The following is a 22397-nucleotide window of genomic DNA, read 5'->3' as shown; positions in this document are numbered from 1 at the left end:
TCTTATCTTAAATTGTATGTAGTACCTGCCCAGGGACTACACTTGGAAAATAGCAAACTGCTACAACCTGGCACAATGCATATTCTCTTGTACAAGATTAATGTATTATTGAGCACTGTCCCTGTTTTGAAGTAAATAAATTACTGAATTAATGAATGAATGAATGAATTATTTTATTTTCGTGTCTGGATATTTAAATGACCCATCCCTCATGGGATTACACAGACACATTAATTACATCAAAATATAAGATTATGGTGCGTGAACCACCTACTTTACAATTAAAGTTAAATTAAAGTTACTATCTGTCTGTGTACAACAGGTTTTCCCAATGGAACAAGATTTTTTTGCTGGCAGATTTTCCTACTTATTTCAAGTGAAAATGTACTTGAAACAGTTGAAAATTGTCAAATAAGTTATTTTTCTGGTGTTATTTTTCTGGTGATGACTCTAAATGTTGAAATAGCAGTAAAACCACATTCATTGATGAAATGACATAAGGGATGGAAAGGGGGGATGGCAGTTTTACAGGGGGGATGATTTTGACCATTTTTATTTCAGGGGGGATGATTTTGATTTTGACCGTTTTTATTTCAGGGGGATCCCTCTTCATCCCCCTTCAACTCCAGTATTGTATATTCTACTATACTATATATGAGCTCATTTTTGAGCCCTGCTATGTGTCTGAGGAGCTGGTGTCTCTAACCACCCCCATACAAACAGAGCACTAACCACCCCCCATATCGCGGACTCTGTCCCTTTAAGAATCCGCCCCCCCTTCACTCTGAGCTGCACATACTAACCATAAATCCACTATATCTCCGACTGTCTGTCGGGCTGCTCTGCTGACCAAAACTCGGGCCACCAGGATAAGAAAGTCAACTAAAAAAACAAACTAAACGTACTATTATCATCTCTGGATTCGCCTTTGATCGCGACAACGGGAGAGAGTTGCGAGGCAAAAGTGCGACATTTTCTTTCCCCTCGCTGTTCTCGCGGAGAATGAGCTGAAGGAAGGGAAAGAAGGGAGAGAAAAGAAGACGAGATATCTTCCTGAACGGTCCTGAAGTTGACGGGTTTTTTTCGTGTCGTCTACTACTTCATGAAGCCTTCTGAACTGGAACAAGGGCAACAAAAAAAAAGCAAACTCTAAGGCTGTGGAGACGTCGAGTGTTTTTTGGAGACAACTTTACTTTCCGGTTCGCCGTGAAGCAGCGAGAGGTGAGAGGAGCCGCACCGTTATTAAGCCTGATTTATGCTTCCGCGTTAGAGCGACGCACGTAGCCTACGTCGCCGCGTACCCTACGCCGTAGGATCTGCGTCGGTGCGACGCGGAAGCATAAATCAGCCTTTTACACTGGGATGCTTGGGGCAAATCTCAAATCAGAGACCTCACCTCGGGCACACACGCCCCAGGCCGCTATTTATAGACAGAAATGGGAGAGTCCTCATCGCTGGAGAATCCCAGTTTGAATCAATCAAACTGCCTCCAGCAGCGGGATGTGTTTGCAGCGACGGGAGAAAAATGCACATGAAAGTTGTCGGCCAGCAGGCCTTTTACTGGCTCTTTTATCAGGAAAACCACGATAAGAACAAGAATAGGTGGTTGAAATCGGTCAAACTTTTTACATGGACTTAAAGTAAATACAATAGTAGTTTTACGACCTATTTTGCCCCGAGACGTGCAGGTTTATTTGTATAAAGGGGAAGAAAAAAAAGTTATGAAACGCCCAAGCAAACTTTTATCTTTAATTTGATGGTAATTACACGAAGTGCATGGCTGGTACTTTACAAGCTTCAAGTTATTTACTTTATAATGTGTTTAAAAGTAGTTTAAAAGTGTTCCGCTATGTCCGGGAGACTCCCCGATGACTGGACCGGCCCAGCCACTCCCTGAGCGGTTTATGCAAACGGCCCTGGCGGATATCATAAAACCATCGCCCACACTCAAGCCTGATTTATGGTTCCGCGTTGAATCGACGCAGAGCGTACGCCGTAGACTCTGCGTCGATTTAACGCAGAACCATAAATCAGCCTTAACTTTCATCCAGGAAGCAACTGCTATGGACTTCCTCCAAAAGTGAGTCCATCTCTGTTGACTCTAGTTTTAACATAGAGCAGAACACATTTACAGCCTGGTTCAAAAACACGTGCTGGTCTCAATCATTTGATTATACCCCGATGACAATTCTGAGGGGATTATTTTTATTTTTTCACCACGCCAAGAGAGCTTATGTAAAGCATTAGATGTACAGGACTGTCTCAGAAAATTAGAATATTGTGATTTTCTGTAATGCAATTACAAAAACAAAAATGTCATACATTCTGGATTCATTACAAATCAACTGAAATATTGCAAGCCTTTTATTATTTTAATATTGCTGATCATGGCTTACAGCTTAAGAAAACTCAAATATCCTATCTCAAAAAATTTGAATATTCTGGGAATCTTAATCTTAAACTGTAAACCATAATCAGCAATATTAAAATAATAAAAGGCTTGCAATATTTCAGTTGATTTGTAATGAATCCAGAATGTATGACATTTTAGTTTTTTTAATTGAATTACAGAAAATAAAGAACTTTATCACAATATTCTAGTTTTCTGAGACAGTCCTGTAGAGCAGAAATCAGCTCCAACTTTCATCCAGGAAGCAACTGCTATGGACTTCCTCCAAAAGTCAGTCCATCTCTGTTGACTCTAGTGTTAACATCTAGAGCAGAAATGGACACATTTACAGCCTTGTTCAAAAACACGTGTTGGTCTCAGTCATTTGATTATACCCCGATGACAATTCTGAGGGGATTTATTTAATTTTTTTATTTTTTCACCACGCCAAGAGAGCTTATGTAAAGCATTAAATGTATTTCTAATAGGACTGACTGGCAGTCAGCTCAGCCAATGGCCGGCCACTATCACTTCCTAGTCATGCTGCCACGCTTAACAAACAACCAGCTGTTTAGCATTAACCCCACAGCAATCTTTTTAGTGTGCTTTTAATGTCTGTCTGCCGGCAGCTCTGGAGATATTTCCACGGGGATTGTTGGAGTAGCTGATAGCCACACGGTAACAATGATTCGCATTGACAGTCATGCAGAAAGCCTGAATTAAGGCTGAGTTATGGTTCTGCGTCAAAACGACACCTGTGCCTATGGCGTGTGGTACGCGTCGACGCAGACCACGCGCCGTCACTGACTTCACCTCCCAAAAATTGTAACTACGCGTCGAGGCGACGCAGACCAAATGCAGATGAGAGGGCTGTGATTGGTTTGCTTGGTAGCAACGCATTTCCGGTTTCCGGTTTGAAGCAGTCGTGAACTGTGAACTTTCAGCGCTCTTTCTTTGTGTATGTGTGATTTTTTTTTTTTTTTTTTTTTTTTTTTTTTTTTTTTTTTTTGGGGGGGGGGGGGGGGGGGGGGGGGTTTGCACAATAGTTGTCCTTATCTCTTTGATTCACTGTGACCGGAAAAAGTTGGATAAACCATTCAGGAGAAGATCGCGAATTAGCGGTCGTGGGGGGAACTGCACCGCGGCGAAATGGAGTGACGGAGAAGTCCGAAGGGTTCACGACGGCCTCACAGTGACGGCGTATGCACGGCGTCGCACAACTATTGTACAAAAAAAAATCACACATACACGAAGAAAATAGCGCTGAAAGTTCAAGACTGCTTCAAACCGGAAATGCGTTGCTACCAAGCGAACCAATCGCAGATCACACAATTTTTGGGAGGTACGCGTCAGTGACGGCGTCAGTGTCGGCGTGTGGTCTGCGTCGACGTGTACCACACGCCGTAGGCACGCCGTCGTTTTGACGCAGAACCATAACTCAGCCTTACGTCCTCATTTCAGCTCAGATAGCACTCACAGAAGTGACATTTTTAATGAGGATAGTTGAACAATAATGGATTTGATTTATGTTGCGCTCTTCTTGGACACTCAAAGCGCTCACATTATTCATTCACCAGTCACTCACTTGGTGGTGGTAAACTACACATGTAGTCACAGCTGCCCTGGGGCCCTGGGGCCCAATTCACACCAACGGCCACTGGAACATTCATACCACGTTCACACACATTCACACGCCACCTCCTTGCATCACTGGCAGGGAGGGGGAAGTGTCCTGCCCAAGGACACAACGACAGATGACTGGGGGGAGCGGGGTTCGAACCGCCAACCCTTCGATTATTGAACTCAATCACCTAAGTCACTGCCTCCCCCAGATTTGATAAGAATGAAAATAATGTAATATTCATCATCATCACCATCATATGTTTAGAATTAGTCTGCCAAGCTGAAATAGCTGACTGTTATTGACAGTGTGTTCCTCTGGCCGGCGTCCCAGGCCGGTTTGCCCGTTTACAACCACTCTTCAGAAATGCTGCCTCATGTGGACGAGGTCAAATGCCTGTGACTCTTGTTCACGAGTGAGGAAGGAATGGAGCGCCAGATTGACGGGCAGATTGGATCATCTGCATCTCCAGCTATGCCGTTGTGTACAGGGAGCTGAGTTAAATGGCAGGATCTATATTTATATTTAGGGGTTGATCTATGTTCATACTTCCACCTATGGTGAAACATTGAGTAGTGACCACTAGGGCTGGGCGGTATGGACTAAAAAATGTATCACAATAATTTCTGGCATTTATAACGATAAAAATGACGATAAAGAAAATACCAATTCAACTCCAACTTTTTAACTATAAATCTATCACCACATTCAGTCTTTGGAGCCCCCAAAACACTGCTCTAAAAGAATACTAAATGCTACTAAACTACACCAATTAAATTGAATTAATAGAAACCAGTTAAATTAATACACCTGTACTGCAAAACTGCAATGACTCAAATGAAACAAGTTTGAAATGTAAGAACAGATTCAACATTTATTTAAACTGTATGGCTTAAACAGTGGGATAACAGTGCAAACAGCAAAAGTACCATTGTCCTTCAAGTTTCCTAGCTTATAAAATCACAAAGTAGAAAAAAATACAACCTGATAAATAAAGAAACAGGACAAATAATAAAAGTTCACTGAAAATAAAATCCAATCAGTGATGACCTCTTCTAATATAAATAAAATGTGCAAATTAACCTGTGGTTGGAACATGCCACAAATTACTGTAGATACTATTGCAATTTTTTTTCGTAATAGTCAAACGTTATATCAAAATGTAACAACCATTTCCTTCTGTTGGGTAACAATATAGTGCAAAAGACAACATGATGAAGAATGGGCGTAGATGTGATTATCAATTTAATACAAAAAATGTCATGCAGACTACACTGGCTCTGTAGGGTTAATGGTTGTTGCGTAGTTGTGTTTCCTGCCAATTTAATTGTGGATTAGCTAATCTTGTACTTGTGAAGCTGTAATCGCCTCACACTCAACCACAGCCCAGGTTTAACTGGAAATGTTGCGCTTTAGGTAATATTGTTCTGAATGGAGCTGAGTGAGCCAGATTTTAACCAACAGTACAAAGAAGCAAAAAGAAAGAGGCCTGAAGGCACCAGGGATATACTAAGATATATACTAAAAGATGGTGCTTGAAGAAATGCAAGACTAAAATAAACATGGAGATGGCCATATAATGACTCTTCTGTTTCGTGCTACTTAAATATTGTTGCTTAAGCACTTGGGCTTTATTAATTAATTCCACGAAACTTATAATATCCAGGTTTGTAAGTTTAAGTTTAGAGTTTATTTTACAAATAATAAAAAAAACACAAATACAGATAATAATCAATTGAGTTTTGTAAAATGGGCCTCCCCAGAAGCTACTGTAGCTTATGAATAGGGGCCCAGTCACACAGCAGAACGACTATAAATTACACATATAATACATATACATACAATATATAACCTTATAACCTAAATAAGGGGAAAAAAACCCTGAGACCTCCTCAGATTTCCTAGATACAAATATATTCTTATAAAAATAATACATGTAGTCACTGCAAATACTCTCAAATCATGAAACCTTTGAAGGAACTCCTACTAAAAACCCCAAACAGATACTGCTGTCATTTACCGTTGAGACACTTGTTGGGACAGAGGAATTTTGATGGCATTTATGTTATGTTTATGTCTGTGCATACTTTATTTTTACGTGCTTGTAATGCTGCCTCTTAAATGTTTTTGCCTGTGCAGTGAAAGTCAGCTGTTCAGTCTGCAGGCAGAGTTTACGTTTTGCATTCAAGTGCTGAGAAGCAAACCTAATGTGCAACTTCAAGGAGGGATTTTTCAGTTTCCCCGTTTAACAGAAAATGTATCTAATAAATGCACCCAAAATCCCACAATGCTTTAAAAGGGAATACAAACCAGATCTCCTTGACCTATTTTAACACAAGCCTCAGACTATATTATCTGTTCTTTTTTTTAAAAGAGACAGCTTGGTCTGTTCTGAGCTAAGGTCTTTGAGAGAAATCTATAGTTTACTTCAGAGATGATTATACATGAAGTCCAACATGACATCTGACAAAGAGGAGGAACCAGGTTAACGGATATTCATAGACTGATTAACTCTAAAAGATAGGAAAGTTGATATTTGACCATTATTGCTTCAGTGTAAGCAGATTTGTCTTGTCATTTGATCAAGTCCACACACGCTTGAATTTTCCTCTTGAGTTATTTCATTGGAGTAAATTTATATTAACTGGAACAAAAAATGCCTGACATTTATTTGAAGTGTCCAGATGAAGCATTACCAGTAATTACAGCGCTATCATCCCAGTTTAACTGGAAATCATCTTGCTGTAAATGCATTCTCATAAAGTGGTTAGCTGTGGTCAGGTATCAGATGTTGCTTCTGTTTTGACATTGACCCCATGTAACCATAAAAATATGGCAAACTGTAAAGGACTTTTATGACTTTTATGTCATAATAAACAGCATTATTGAGAGCTGAGGATGCTAACAAGACAACATTGTCAGCAGAAAACAGATGAAATCCAGATTCCACTGAGCTGAATGAGCCTTTACTGCACCTAGGAATTCAGACGATAACAGTTCTGAACACAGTTTGTGGCAAATCCTGAGTCCCATATGCAACAAATCTGACTTACTACTCCACCATTAACAAAACCTCTGCAGTCCAGATGTTAGAGCCAGAATCAGTCCCACAGCAACAGAGGTGTCAAGTCACAAAGTACAAATACTTTGTTACCTTACTTAAGTAGAAATTTTGGTTATCTATACTTCACTGGAGTCATTATTTTTCAGACGACTTTTTACTTTTACTCCTTACATTTTCACGCAATTATCTGTACTTTTTACTCCTTACATTTTAAAAACAGCCTCGTTACTCTATTTCATTTCGGCCTTTAAAAAAAAACTATCCAGTTAAATTGCTCCATCCGGATAGAGTGAATTTGGTTGTGGTTGTTTCAGATGTTCTTGTCCAGTTTTGTTCTTACATCCGTTCCCTCAGATTCCTGCAACTAAACTTGGATGTACATTCCAATAAAGGTTAGGATAAATGATAACATGCCTCTGAAGTTTGACTTTTTGCACCATTACAATACTTATAGGCAACTAGTCATCATATCTGCTGCTCTCTGAAACACATGTTAATGCTCAATAGTACACATATATGCTTCTTTAATATATTTGCATTATACTAAGATGCATTCATGTTCAATGGCTTTTGTCCTTAAGTGCTTTTTTCCCCCTTACATTACTTTTACTTTTATACTTTAAGTAGTTTTGAAACCAGTACTTTTATATTTTTACTTGAGTAAAAAACTTGAGTTGATAGTTGATACTAAACTCTAGTATCTATACTTCTACCTGAGTAATGAATGTGAATACTTTTGACACCTCTACACAGCAAGGAAATAATTCCTGCAGTATTCTCTATGCTAAATGGAGAATATTTACATGCAATAGCTGTGCGATTTTAAAAAATTGGTCACTTCATGCAACATTTTTCAATTGTTTTCTGTAGAGGAAGGCTAAAATTACAACCAGCTGAGAATAAGAAGCATTTCAGCAACAAAAGGACAGATGAAAGCACACTAAACCACACCCAATACTTGTTTATGTGTTTCAGATCAATCTAAAAGTTCCCACAACTCTGAATTGTCTGTAAGATTTACAGGCTTTTCAAAGAGCGGGGCTGTGGTCATATGATCAGTGCTCATGCCAGACGTTGCCACATAAGCTTTTTGCACTTTGCCAACGCTAATGATTGCCATACTGTTTTAGGGACATGGTGACCCAGTCGTACCAGATAACGGGGACGTATAAAGACGCTCGTCCTTTGCCCTCAGAACCAATCCTGGAACATTTGGTGCCCTTGTAACTATTGACCGTCGAGAGTTGTTGAACAGCTATTAGGTGGGCATCGAGCAAATTGGGTTAACTATTTCTGTAGAAAAGTAGCACGAGACTACAGCCGGACTACAAACGAGTGCTTTTAAACAGTTTATGAGCAGTTTTTCTTTGAAATGCTGCAGATCTTTTGCATCCAAAAAAAAGCAATAAAACACTAAACCTCTGTTCAATTTTCTATGTTAGGCTTATCAAACTACTTTTATTGTTAAAAAGTTTTATATGAACAAATTGCTTTACCGACCGAGGCCTCTGCTGATAATAAGATGAATGTGTACTGTGTGAGGTGTAATATAAGCAAAGTAATGCTGAACAATGTCTTTATCTTATTTCCCAGAACAGTTGTTGAGCTTTATCTTCTAGATATGACGGTAACAATACTCTGAGGAATGGAGCATAGTAGTTACCAGATAATCTTCCCATCGGGGATAAATAAAGTATTTTTGAGATGTTGGGAGTTTTTAAATCATGGATTTGAGTAAAACTTTTCAACTAAATGGAGATATTCTAGAGTTAAATGAGCTGTAAAGTATCAAACCGGTGTTTGCTGCGTTATAAAGCTCCTTTCATCTTCCCCCCTCTCATCTCGATAGGAAGTGGTTAGATGGGGCTTTTTTTTTCAGTTGCACAGTGAGATTAATGAGCTACAATCAGTTCTCATTTCTCTGCTTCTTTCTTTCCTCTCCTGTTAGGATATTGTCATGGCCGTTTTAAGCTGAACATTTTGAGTAAAACTCACCAAGCGGAACAAAATCCTCCTTTATTTTAATACTTGTATTTTCTTTCCCTCACGTACAAAACCTTCTTTCTGCTCCGTGTGTAGGATGTTATCTCAATTGAGAGAGATGATATGGGCCGACTGGATTTGGTTCCCCGAAGGCCACGGCTGGGACGACTTAAAGGATCACGATGGCAAAGTCTTTCCCAAAACACAAGACCTGTGGGCTACTATACCCATAGCCATCGGCTTCCTCGTCTTGAGACGGATATTCGAGCAGTGAGTCATGTCCAGTGTGACTTGTCGTTGTCCTGTTAGGTCTAAATCTAACGGGCTCATTTGCCGTCTCTCATGGGGAAATGTTCAATGACGTACAAACCAACGTGTCTGCTTCACCACCTTCCAGGACGGTAGCGCTTCCTATGGCCTCTCTGCTGGGAGTGAAAGATAAACAGCGTCTTTGTGCTGCTCCAAATCCCACCCTGGAGGCTCATTTCTGCTCCACGTCCAAGCATCCCACTCAGGTACCTCAGCGACAAACATCAGTGGCCGTTTAAAGCAGCACTATGTAACTTTTCCAGCTTAATCTAATATTTCATCATCATCATTGTGATGGTACATCAACTTCCAACAGGTTTAATGAACCTCTGTCATGGTCTGAGGGGTCTGTATCTCCTTCACTGGCACTATGTAACTTTGAGGAGCATGGTAGGAACCCTGCCACACTAAAAAACTACACATTTTTACGGCTTTGACTGCTTTACGGCATACGTCACTTCCCCCTCCTTCCCCATTCGTAGTCCAGACCAAAGCTGGGCGGGGCGTGGAGCGCAGAGCTCAGCAGAAGCTGGTATCATGGCCGACGCAGCGGAAAACCCCAAGAAAATAAAAATGTTATCGGAGGAGGCGAAAAAAATAAAGCGGGAGAGTAACAAGCTAAATGCCCGGACAAGAATAAACATTGTCCCGGCGTTCACTCGCTGGCGTGAGCTGAAAGACGAGGAGGGATGTCCGACAAGAGAGACAGAATTGTTATGATACAAATGTAAATGTAAAGTTCTATGTTCAATAAGAATCAAAATTAGAATGTTTTCACATACAGGGGATTCGTCTTGGGTTCTAGTATTTTTCCTGAGAACTGTAAAATTGTGCAGGGCTGATCTGCAACATATAAGGAATGGGCATTCAGTTATTCACAGGTTATAAAGTATTTTTTTATTTTGTCATTAAGTATCTTGGACTACTAATTTATGACAAAGTCCCTGTAAAAAACGTGACAGGAAAAAGGTGCAGTAGAAACGCTGAAACAGGACAGGGGGGCGGGGGTGACTTCACTAATAAAACCAAGTTGAACTTAGTGATTTTCAACATCGTCATATTATATTGTTTAGCCAAAAATAGATACATTAACTCTTCACTATCCATCCTGCAAACGACCGCTGAAAACAGAAAAGTAGTTTTGAAAGTCCGTCCCGTCTTATTTCATTCATTATCTAAACAAATGCAGCGACGGGGACAGGAGTTTTCCGGCAGTACGCGCTGGTGCTCATGGGAAATGTAGTTCTTTCTGGTAAAGCACTACCGCTTTTGTCCAAAGGAGCCGCCAAACTCAACAAAAGCTGAAAGTTACATTGTGCTGCTTTAAAGCATGTCATTACACCTCCAACCCAAATGTGGAGTTCATAAATCTTTGGGTAGAAATGGACAGGAATGACAGCATGATATAAATGTGTTAATGTCGTTGTGGCTGAATTCCCTTGTCCTGCTTTTGTCGTTAGAGCTCCGTAGAGAATTTAAGTAAACAGACAGGTTGTTCAGTGCGACAGGTCCAGAGGTGGTTCAGACGGCGGAGGAACCAGGACCGGCCCAGCAAGCTGAAAAAGTTCCAGGAAGCATGGTGGGTTTACACATCACAGATGTCACAATTATGCTTTCACTTCCTTTGTGCAAAAATAGTGTTTTGAAAGTATTTTCTTGAGCATATTTGGAGTTAAGACCATGGTTCAGGGAAGTTCTTGAGCAGGTCATGGTGTGCAGTTACAGACTCAGGACTCATCATCTCAATCCTATTTGCTTTTTGTATTAAAGAAAAGTATCTTTCAATTTGATTTAAAGGTGGCAGAGCACCAAAGCTCTGTGCACTTTGAACATTTCAGCTGTATTAAAGCAATGAGGTCTTTGGTAACGATGATTTATTGAGGCTGCTCATGTAAAGAATTGGTCTGAACTGCTACTGCAGCACATTATAGCTTTAATTATATTGTGTTCAACTGTTGGACAGGCCAGTAATGGTTATTTCATCTTAAGATCCCTGCCTTTCCACTCAGACACACCCATAACATAGGAGCCTGCATTTCTCAAAACACAAATCACTGAATTGAACTCGTATGCTTCAGAGCTGAGAACAAAATGTAAAGTAAAAATATAATTTGCTTTTTTCCTCCCTAATATCGTTTTCCATTCTCTTACAGTTGGAGATTTACGTTTTACCTTGTTGCTTTCTTTGCTGGCCTGGCGGTCCTTGTTGACGTAAGTAGTTGACCAGAAAAAGCTTATTATAAGCAAAACAAACTTTCTTTAAAAAAAAAAAAGTGTTTTTTTTTAAGTAATTGTTCAGGATGTATTAATATTAAACTTGTGGTTGGAAGTTGCATGCAGTCAAACATGAATGTTGTCAGTAGCTGCTTCTAAACCATGAAGTGATCTTGATAGCTGCGGTGGAAACGCATGTTTGGCAGAACTCAGACTCCAGGAAATCAGCTGCAGATTCAGTTCACACAAATCAAGCAGGAAGACATTTGGCATAAATCAGCTGTTTGAAACATTTTTATGATCAATAAACTGGGACATGTGAGTGATTTTGGAAAGGACCACATGTCTGAGATGATTATGATTATATAAGAGCCTTTGAAGCTGTTGACAGAAGTTGGAACCAGTTTTCTAGAGTCGGCCACAGTTGGAAACATCATATCTGGGTCAGTAAGAACGCAGGAACCTTCCCAGTCTTCCATGAACCACCAGCTTCTGCAGCACGAGTGTCACCGTCTGCAGTCAAAGAAGATTTTAACTTACAGTCACAGTAGAAGCATAACTGACCCCTAAAGTTAAGTTCATTTGGCTAGTGTGAGTCCTCTCGTCTGTGTCTGAGCTCGGGACAGTTCCTGGTCTCTGCGGTACACTGCAAAAACTCAAAATCTTAACAACAGTGTTTCCGCGGGGTTTTAAAAAGTATTAAAAAGTGATAAATGAAAATTGCCAAATTTAAGGCCATTAAAAGTGTTAAATTCACTGTCAGAGGTATTATTTTTTTTAAATTGGTATTATTTTTTACCTTTTACATTTTAAGCAGTCTATTTTATTGTCATTCACAAAGTGAAATAAATGTGAAACATCTGGTCAACATCAATGAGTCTATAAATCTGTTCTGTATAGTGTTCTATAGTTCAAAATCTGTATTAATGTTAAAAGGTCCGTGATTAACACTTAATGTTGTGACAATTTTAAAAAAAAATCTGAAGGTAGTGAAAAAGGTATTAAATTGGTATTAAATTTAACATAAGGATTGCTGTATAAACCCTGAACAAGAATATTGGTCTTATTTATAGTTAAAATGTCTGCTTTTTAGTCAAACAAAATCTCATTACACTTAAAATAAGACTCATAACTGGAAAAAACAACAATTTTCACCTGTTTCAAGTAGATTTTCACTTGAAATAAGTAGAAAAATCTGCCAGTGGAACAAGATTTTTTTGCTTGTAATAAGAAGATAAATCTTGTCCCACTGGCAGATTTTTCTACTTATTTCAAGTGAAAATTTACTTGAAACGGGTGAAAATTGTCAAATAAGTTATTTTTCTGGTAATGACTCTTGTTTTAACTGTAATGAGATTTTTTGACTAAAAATGAGACCTTTTAACTAGAAATAAGACAAATATTCCTGGTAAGCTTTTGAGTTTTTGCAGTGTATGACTGGGCACCGTCTAATCGTACATAAATGTGGATGAGGCCCAACCCATGCACCATGTGTATTAATACTGCAACGTCAATAGTCAGTCAACGACAACATTTAATTCAGAAATTAAAATGTTTGAGAGGGCTGTATCTTACCCACTGGAGAAAATTATTAGTAAAAAGTGGTAAAACATTGAAAACCAACACCGAAACCCTAACCCTTTTTTTTTTTTTTATAACGTTTTTTTTTTTTTGTGGCTTGAGTTGCCTTTTTTTTTTTTTTGAAAGTTGATAGACAAGAAACATTGGTAAAGAGGAGGAAGGACACATAATGAGCGACAGGCTGGGATTTGAACCTGCACCCACACTGATCCCAGATCATATATAAACTAGCTGTTAAATGGACAAAGCTTTTGGACCGGCTGCACCTTTTACTCTTTTAAAAAATGTGTAGACTTTGCTCCAAAGTTAAGTCTGCAACAAGAACATTTTGGAATTCATTCCTATCAATTCCCCCAAGAAGACTTGTAAATATTCAGCCTAAAGCTTGTTAATGCCTGGCTAGTGTTCAGTCAAGGGCCAAAGGACATTCAGTCCAAAGATAAGTGTGAGTTCAGAAAATTGACAATGAATTAAAACGTAAGCACCAGATTCTTGTTTCCAAGAGGTCTGTTTTTGTTTTGTTTGTTTTGTGTTTTTCCTACAAAAGATAAATTTCATACAAATCATTCTGTTAACAGTTGAGATTGGAAAGGCCAATGAGACAATTGAGTTCATGTCTATCATGACAACTGTGCGTTCAGTTTACGTTTAAGCAAACATGCTGATATGAAGTACAGAAAGTAAGAAAAAAAAAAGGCTTTTTGTGTCTGTAATGTTCACATGTTTTAGTGCCACATGAGCCCTGATTTGTGGTTTGTTTTGTACCATGTCTTTATTTAATCTCTTCTCAGAAACCATGGTTCTACGACGTGAAACTGATATGGGAGAATTTTCCACAAATGGTAACTAATATTCTATTGGAATGTTTTGGACTGTATTTATTTATATACAGGACTGTCTCAGAAAATTAGAATATTGTGATTTTCTGTAATGCAATTACAAAAACAACATATTGTGATAAAGTCCTTTATTTCCTGTAATGCAAAAATGTCATACATTCTGGATTCATTACAAATCAACTGAAATATTGCAAGCCTTTTATTATTTTAATATTGCTGATTATGGCTTACAGTTTAAGAAAACTCAAATATCCTATCTCAAAAAATTAGAATATTCTGGGAATCTTAATCTTAAACTGTAAGCCATAATCAGCAATATTAAAATAATAAAAGGCTTGCAATATTTCAGTTGATTTGTAATGAATCCAGAATGTATGACATTTTTGTTTTTTTAATTGCATTACAGAAAATAAAGAACTTTATCACAATATTCAAATTTTCTGAGACAGTCCTGTATGTGTTGACATACTCATGGATATGTTAATTCCTGTCTTTACCAAAGTACTGGAGAGATGATGGGTTTAAAAAAACTAAAAAACGTTCCTTGTCATGTTCCCCAGCCGCTGTTGCCGTCGCAGTACTGGTACTACGTGATTGAGCTCGGCTTCTACTTCTCACTGCTTTTTAGCGTAGCGTCCGATGTCAAACGTAAGGTAAGACTGCTATCTGACTCCTTCTTCTTTTTTTTATTATTTATTATTTATTTATTATTATACTCAGCAACTTTTCATGGGTACATCCCAACCACTCTGATGATAGGCTGCTGTTTGGTTCATGGAATGATTTCAACATTAAACCCTAACTCGATGCACGAGTCCAACTGTCTGGTTATTAAAGCTATTAAAGATTATGTTTGGTTCCAACTCAAGTCCATGTGAAAAGGAGGTCTAAATGTTGTGAGAAGTGTCTGACCTTCTATCCTGTTGGCAAACAATAAATCCTCTGTCCCAGGGCTGGTTTTATAACTTCAGGACACGAAAGCTAATCTTTTAAATCCAGAAATCCTGATATTGAGGTCGTCCTCTATATTGAACATTTCTCTTGTAGCTTCTAGTAGAGCTTCTAGTTTTTGTTTGAAAGGTTTTTGGTCTGCAGGGACTGTTAATCATTCCTAAATCAGGATGTGGCACACGTTACTTGATGACTAATCTTTTACAGCTTGATCGATAATTGACAAACACTGGCTTTTTTTTTTTTTTTTTTTTTTTCTAAACCCCATTTCTTGTGTCTGTGCTAGGATTTCAAAGAGCAGATAATTCACCACATAGCCACCATCTCCCTCATCAGTTTCTCGTGGTTAGTCAACTACATCCGGGCCGGGACTTTGATCATGTTGGTGCACGATGCCTCTGACTATCTGATGGAGGTATGAAGATCCTTTTTTCTTTTGCATGAGAAGGAAAACAAAAGTTTTTAATCTTCATTCCACCTCCACATGTCGATGCAATGTTTTTTTTTGAACATTTTTAACCCTTGTGCTGTCTTCTGTCTTCCTGGGGAGGGAGGGAGGGAGGGAGGGAGGAAAGAAAGGGAGGGAGGGAGGGAGGGAGGGAAGAAAGGAAGGAAGGAAGGGAAAAAAGAAGGAAGGAAAGGAGAAAACAAGGAAAATGTATGAGGGGAGAAAAGAAGGAAGGAAGGAAGGAGGGGAGAAAAGAAGGAAGGAAGGAGGGGAGAAAAGAAGGAAGGAAGGAAGGAAGGAAGGAAGGAAGGAAGGGAAAAAAGAAGGAAGGGAAAAAAGAAGGAAGGAAAGGAGAAAACAAGGAAAGTGTATGAGGGGAGAAAAGAAGGAAGGAAGGGGAAAAAAGAATGAAGGGAGGAAGGGAAAAAAGAAGAAAAGGAAGAAAGGAAGGAAGGAAGGAAGAAAGAAAGAAAGAAAGAAAAGAACAGGAGAATTAGGTCATTTTGACCCAAAGACAGTACAAGGGTTAACTGACGACTCGAGTTAGAGTTTGTTACTTTTACAAGTCAAAAATTAAAAATAAATAAGTATTCATTAAGTAAACCTTTTACACTGAAGTGGTGTCTTCCCACTGCCCCCTACAGGTAAACAAACACTAAGTTTCTCTATTTCTTCTTTTGAATTCCAGTCAGCCAAAATGTTCAACTACGCAGGTTGGAAAAGAACTTGCAACTTCATCTTCACTGCGTTTGCGGCAGCTTTCATCATCACTCGCCTCATAATCCTCCCATTCTGGTAAAGACGGATGTTGCATCAGACTTTTGTGTAACTGTTTAGTCACTGACGTGAATGAACATAAATTATTCCACAGTTGACAGATTAGTATTTTAATTGCAGACACTGACAATATGTAGTGCACTAGTAATGACAAAAGGGAAGGAAAATCTGCCACCACTCATTTCCTAGATGTATTGTGTGATTGTGGTCGGGCCCATTACATATTAACAATTTGAATATGTGACTATATTTGTCTGTGTTGTGTTTCAGTGCTTTAACATAGGCAAATAAGATATTTGCAATAATTTTTAAGGTTTGCATCTTCATGTGGAGCCAAGTGTAATGGATCAAGTGTCCTTAACATTCAAGTTATGCTGCCTGTGGTTTGAACGCACCTCCACTTGACCCTCCCCAAACATGAATAAAACAAGTGGGTGTAAGAGCTCTTGTTCTGTACATGCCACCTCCCACTCTGTCACAATAGCAGCTGCTCAAAACAGACCAACCCTTTCATAAAGGACACACAGATGCCGTCTTAGGTGGAAAAGGATCAGGGAAATGTCAAGATCTAATAAGAGTTAATGTTCAGTATGTCAGCAGCATATAGCTGACGAAAGCATGTATTATTTCCGATTTATTTTATTCTACAAATATTTCACAAACTGTTTTTCTTTTTTTTCCCTGTTAATACAAAAGAGCCATTGTGTTGTGTCAGTGGGCTGTTGAGTGACCGGAGGGTATCAGTGAACCTTTTGTTCTTGTCCAGGATCATCCATACGACGGCCGTGTACCCGCTGAGTCTCTACCGCCCCTTCTTGGGCTTCTACTTCTTCAACGGGCTCATGGTTGTGCTGCAGATTCTGCACGTCTTCTGGGCAGCGCTCATCTTGCGCATGGTTGTCAAATTCTTGCCAGGCAATGTAAGAGGCTTTTCCTACACAGCTGTATGTATGTATGTATGTATGTAACACAGACTACGTTTACATGCAGTCAAAATTCGGGTCATTGCTAATATTCCAGTTACTGAAACATTGGGAATATTCCGCTTACATGGTAATTAATCATTAGAATATCTGGATCAAACCAGCGACGCACGGAGAACGTCACGATGCAATTCCTGTCATTTCTGCTTCTTCTTCCTGTATCCAAATTCAAAACAAATGCTGCTTCGCGCAACTTTTCACTCACCTTCTTGTAAATCTGGCTATCCCGGTACTTTCTACCATCTACAAATGCAGAAATGTTCATATCCTTCATTACATTTATGAAGTGATTAGTCTCCTCCTGGTCTTGGTTTCTCCGTGTTTATAAGTTTAGATTAGTTTAGTTTATTTTGCACATAAAACAGAACAGTAAAAAACAAAGGTCAAATGAAGCATTGTGCAGGAGAGGTGGAAGCCAAAAAGGCTTATGAAGATGCCTCCCCTTTATAAAACAATCATTAACAACAGCAAAAGCAAAAACACAATCTAGAAATAGATAATATAAGACAGAAAAAGACAATTTAACATGAAAAAGAAAAACACTACTGAATTATTGAAAGATGGAAAAAGAATTAAGTAAATGTAGTATAATTGCATGAAAAAAGTACAATTTAAACACTCCAGATGTTTTTCTGATCTTAACTAAAAAAAAAAATGTTTCAAGTGTTTTTTGAACAAAGCCAGTGAAGATATTGATTTTAGTGATGTAGGTAAATTGTTCCATAGCGACGGTCCTCTGTATTTTAAAGTGCTTTGATTGTGTGATAAGAACTTCCTGGACTCAAAAGACCAGGATTCCTGCGCAGAAAACAAATTCATGTTCCGTTTGATGGGGATATTCCGTTTGGCGTTTACATCAGTGGTCCCCAACCCCCGGGCCGCGGCCTGGTACCAGGCCGTGGGTCATCTGGTACCGGGCCGCACAGAAGGAAAAAATAATTTCTGTGGCATCCCCGACTGATGATGGATGACTCTCAAACTGATGGTTCACAATGTTTTTATTCCTTGGATGTAAATACACTGCAAACTTACGGTGTGTAAGAGCTATAAAGGAATAAAATAAAATAGAGTTAGTCTTACTACATTCATATAAGTTTCATTTAATTTAAATACAGACCGACCCAGCTGCTCGCTCGCTCGGTAATAACAGCTACCGTTAACACAATACATGAGCGATACGCAATATGGCAATACGGCAATACGGCATAAAATTTGCACAAATCCTCATCAGCAGGTGCTCTTTGTGTCAGTTAGGCTCCACTTTAGCATTCCCGACACTCGTTTAGTCTTTCAGACAAACTTTCTACTGCCGTTAAACTTTTACCGTTAAAGTCCGAAGCGCCGGATGTTGACGAGGTCTCGGTGAGACGCCTTCAAAATAAAAGCACTAAATATCGGTCTCCTTAATATATAACAAATAAAATAAAAGCCTGCCTTTGAATAACATTAATGAGAAAACAAACATAAAAACACATTTATAGAAATACTCATATTAAAGGTAATTTACAATTTCCATTATTTTATTTCATTTTTTCGAAAATTATGTATTATTATTATTATTATTATTATTACTATTACTATAGAGAAAACACAACAGTTTTTAATGCCGATCTTGTCATTTTATTTAGTTTTTATCAGCTACACCATTAGATTGGGCCGTAAAAATATTGTCAGACATTAAACCGGTCCGCGGTTCAGAAAAGGTTGGGGACCACTGGTTTACATGACCGAATATTCTGGTTTTAAAAGGAGTAACCCAGGGGTCATATTGGGGTTTTTAAAAACCTGAATATGAGCAAATTCGGGTTATTCAAAGGGGTTATTGGTGTTTACATGGCCGTGCAAATTTGGGTTATTGCCAATATTTGGGTTTTAAAAGGGTTATTGATGCATGTAAACACAGTTATTGTCACCTCTGACCAGCTGGAACACTCTTTGTTTTGTTTTCATCTTAGCAGGATATCGTTGAGGACGAACGCAGCGACAAGGAGGAGACAGAGTCTGACGATGAAGATGAAAGTCACATGCATAAGGAAAAGTCTAAAAATGGACATGTGCAGAACGGTCACACTGTCCTCAACAACAACCACAGTAAAATGGACTGATTTGGACATGGAGAGCCAGGGAAAAGGTTACAAAAGGAGGTTTGACGATGGGACCTCATCTTGAAGCCAAAGTACGTGAGAATGTCATGATGAAAGAGGCAGCCTGCAGCGCACGTTCATACCTTTGTCCTCCATTTCAAAAACCCTGTTAGTCCAGTATCGCCTCGATGAATGACACTAAATTAAAAGAGAGAGGAGGGGCAGCGATCTGCTTGGTACCTTTAGCAGCAGAGTTGGTTTTCTAATGTCCTATTTCTTCTCACCTCCAGTGTCCTTCTGATTTCTGCTGAGATTTTGTGCTGTTGACACGGTGACGTTGCCACATGTCAAACCTGCCTGCTTGTAGCTTTGTTTTATTAATGGAAGTGTTTTCAGGAGACTACGGTTGGGACTGGCACTCCCTCACTGCAGTCTGTTAACACTTTTTTAAGTATTAATGACTTTCGACTTGAAAAATGTTTCGTTTTGAATTAAAAAAGAAAAAGGCTGCCAACATTTTTGATGAGCACTAATGTGAATGTGGCAGTGACTTTCCGTGGACCATAAATCTCGTACCTAAAGTCCAGAGTTTAATTCAGTAACAAGTTAGTCCAGGTGTTGCAGCTGCAATTTTGGATCTTCACTGTGGATAAATAACAATTTTGTACGAACTGAGAGAAGGTGCTACATCTGTTACTTGTTCTGAAGTTGTGCCTTTTGTTGGAAGTTTGTCTTAAAATCCCTTTTCTTCTCAGAAGCAATACGCATCATTTTTAATAAGTTAAATATCTCTTAGTTGTATGATTTTTTTTTTTTTTTTTTTTTTTTTTTTAATTTTATTTTGGTTTGTTTTATTTGTTGTTCAGCTCAATTTCTATTTGGGAGCAATTTGTTTGAGCGTTAACCAAAACAGACCGACAGAAGAATCAGTAGCATTTCTACTTGGTGCCTTCGCTGCCCTAAAATGCACTTTACGGCTCTTCTGCAGCTCGGGATAGACGAAAATTTAGTATATCTGATTACATTTTTACAATTATTATTATTTTATTTTATTTTTTTTTAGTTGGGAGAGGTTGTGACTGATTTAATTTTCTTTGATAGGTTCACTTTGTTTAGAAAAGAAAAGTTAAAGGAACTCTCCGAATCTCCAGTAGACTGAACACCAAAGTATGGTTTGCAATTTCCCATCACCTCTTCATTTGCAAGTGCCTTCATCATTTTAAAGTGTTTAATGAGCAAAAAAAAAAAAAAAGAAAGAAACCTTTTTCTGTGTCTTGTGTCTTTTGTGTCCAAACACTTTCCTGATCTGGACCACACATGCAGCGTCTTCAACATATTCTCATTCCGTGGATAAAGTGATAAAGTTAATTGTGTAAAAATGTTGTTTCTTTCCTCTAATTTCAATCTGAAGCAATAGTTTTTCAGATATTTAACATTATAACTTGTCAAAATCTTTTTACCCTGGAACATTATGATGGTTAAAAATGTAATAATTTTGAAACATTTATACATATGTGCATGCATGCATGCAAGATTTATATATTTATATTAACTGATGTAAATTTCTTATCAACATATTAGTTTAATTGCTGAGAAGTGCAGCTCCTTACAGGACTGTCTCAGAAAATTAGAATATTGTGATAAAGTTCTTTATTTTCTGTAATGCAATTTAAAAAAAAAAAAAAAAAATGTCACACATTCTGGATTCATTACAAATCAACTGAAATATTGCAAGCCTTTTATATTTTAATATTGCTGATTATGGTTTACAGTTTAATTCAAATTTTTTGAGATAGGATATTTGAGTTTTCTTAAGCTGTAAGCCATAATCAGCGATATTAAAATAATAAAAGGCTTGCAATATTTCAGTTGATTTGTAATGAATCCAGAATGTATGACATTTTGCATTACAGAAAATAAAGGACTTTATCACAATATTCTAATTTTCTGAGACAGTCCTGTATGTCGTGTTTGTTGGTAAACTGGAACTCTTACATCTGACAAAACTGAAAGGAGAAATTACTTATTAGTCGTGAACATGTTTTAATTTGCTTTAAACTTGAGGTCTGTCTTCAACCAAAGGTTGAACTTCCATTTTTCTTCCCCCTACTTACATATAAAAGAATTCTGACTAGAGTTTTGTCAGGTGGATTTTTCCTGAAGTATAGCCATTTCTTTTAGGGACTGTCGTGTTGTAGTGAACAGACCAGGATGCATCGACTCAGCAGCAGCGTTACATTTGTAGAATACAGGACTGTCTCAGAAAATCAGAATATTGTGATAAAGTTCTTTATTTTCTGTAATGCAATTTTAAAAAAACAAAAATGTCACACATTCTGGATTCATTACAAATCAACTGAAATATTGCATTATGGCTTACAGTTTAAGATTAAGATTCCCAGAATATTCTAATGTTTTGAGATAGGATATTTGAGTTTTCTTAAGCTGTAAGCCATGATCAGCAATAATAAAATAATAAAAGTCTTGCAATAGTTCAGTTGATTTGTAATAAATCCAGAATGTATGACGTTTTTGTAATTGCATTACAGAAAATCACAATATTCTCATTTTCTGAGACAGTCATGTACATGTGTAGAATATCACATGTCACAGCGGTGACATAGTTTGACACAATTGGGGTTTTTAAATGACAAAAAATATAAAAGGTTTCTGTTTTATCATAAGGTTGGAGTATAAAGGTTTGAGTTTGTTGTGGTTTTTTCCACCACATTGAAAAAGTCACTCTCTTTTCTTCTGTCTTTTGGCTGCAGCCTCAAAGGCTTCAATAGCTAATTGAATATGGAGTGGGATCACTTTACCATCCTGCGCTGCCCTTTAGCCTCTGGACTGTTCCTGTCACTGGCAGTCTCACTGTAACAATCTACATTTTCAAGTAGAAGGCTTAATTTCCACTCTGCTCCTGCGTTTGCCTCTGTAATTTAATTTGCTAGTGCATCTCCTGTTTCTCCAGCCCCAAACATTTCTGGACCTTTTCTGTCAAAGCACCCCTTTTTGTTTCCAGTCGTACACTGCTCCTCCTGAAATATTTCCCTGTGCTCGTTCATTGAATTTTACTGCTGCCTTTTTTCAGGCTGATGAAATGAACAAACTAATTGTCGTGGAAAGTGCGTGAGCTGCAGGTGCTGTGAAGTCT

The 22397-nt window shown here is 38.3% G+C and overlaps 1 protein-coding gene across 2 annotated transcripts; it reads left to right on the top strand.

The window, feature by feature from the left end:
- Positions 1–788: 788 nt before the first annotated feature.
- On the top strand, positions 789–20507 carry cers2a (ceramide synthase 2a). 2 transcript variants are annotated; one of them, XM_061742218.1, is made up of 11 exons: positions 789–1221; positions 9154–9327; positions 9455–9572; positions 10827–10945; positions 11520–11577; positions 13953–14003; positions 14561–14653; positions 15238–15366; positions 16088–16194; positions 16943–17096; positions 19118–20507. In XM_061742218.1, exons 2-11 carry the CDS (start codon positions 9155–9157, stop codon positions 19262–19264), a joined length of 1149 nt encoding a protein of 382 aa, XP_061598202.1. In that variant the 5' UTR covers positions 789–1221; position 9154; the 3' UTR covers positions 19265–20507. The 2 variants fall into 2 exon arrangements, with proteins under 2 accessions (XP_061598202.1, XP_061598201.1); XM_061742217.1 differs by having other exon boundaries at positions 790–1221; positions 19115–20507.
- The last annotated feature ends 1890 nt before the right edge of the window (positions 20508–22397 follow it).

The sequence above is a fragment of the Cololabis saira genome, chromosome 15 (assembly GCF_033807715.1).
Source record: "Cololabis saira isolate AMF1-May2022 chromosome 15, fColSai1.1, whole genome shotgun sequence".
NCBI classification, from domain to species: Eukaryota; Metazoa; Chordata; class Actinopteri; order Beloniformes; family Belonidae; genus Cololabis; species Cololabis saira.
Note: the sequence above shows the minus strand (reverse complement) of the source record. Positions and strands in the feature narration are given on the sequence as shown.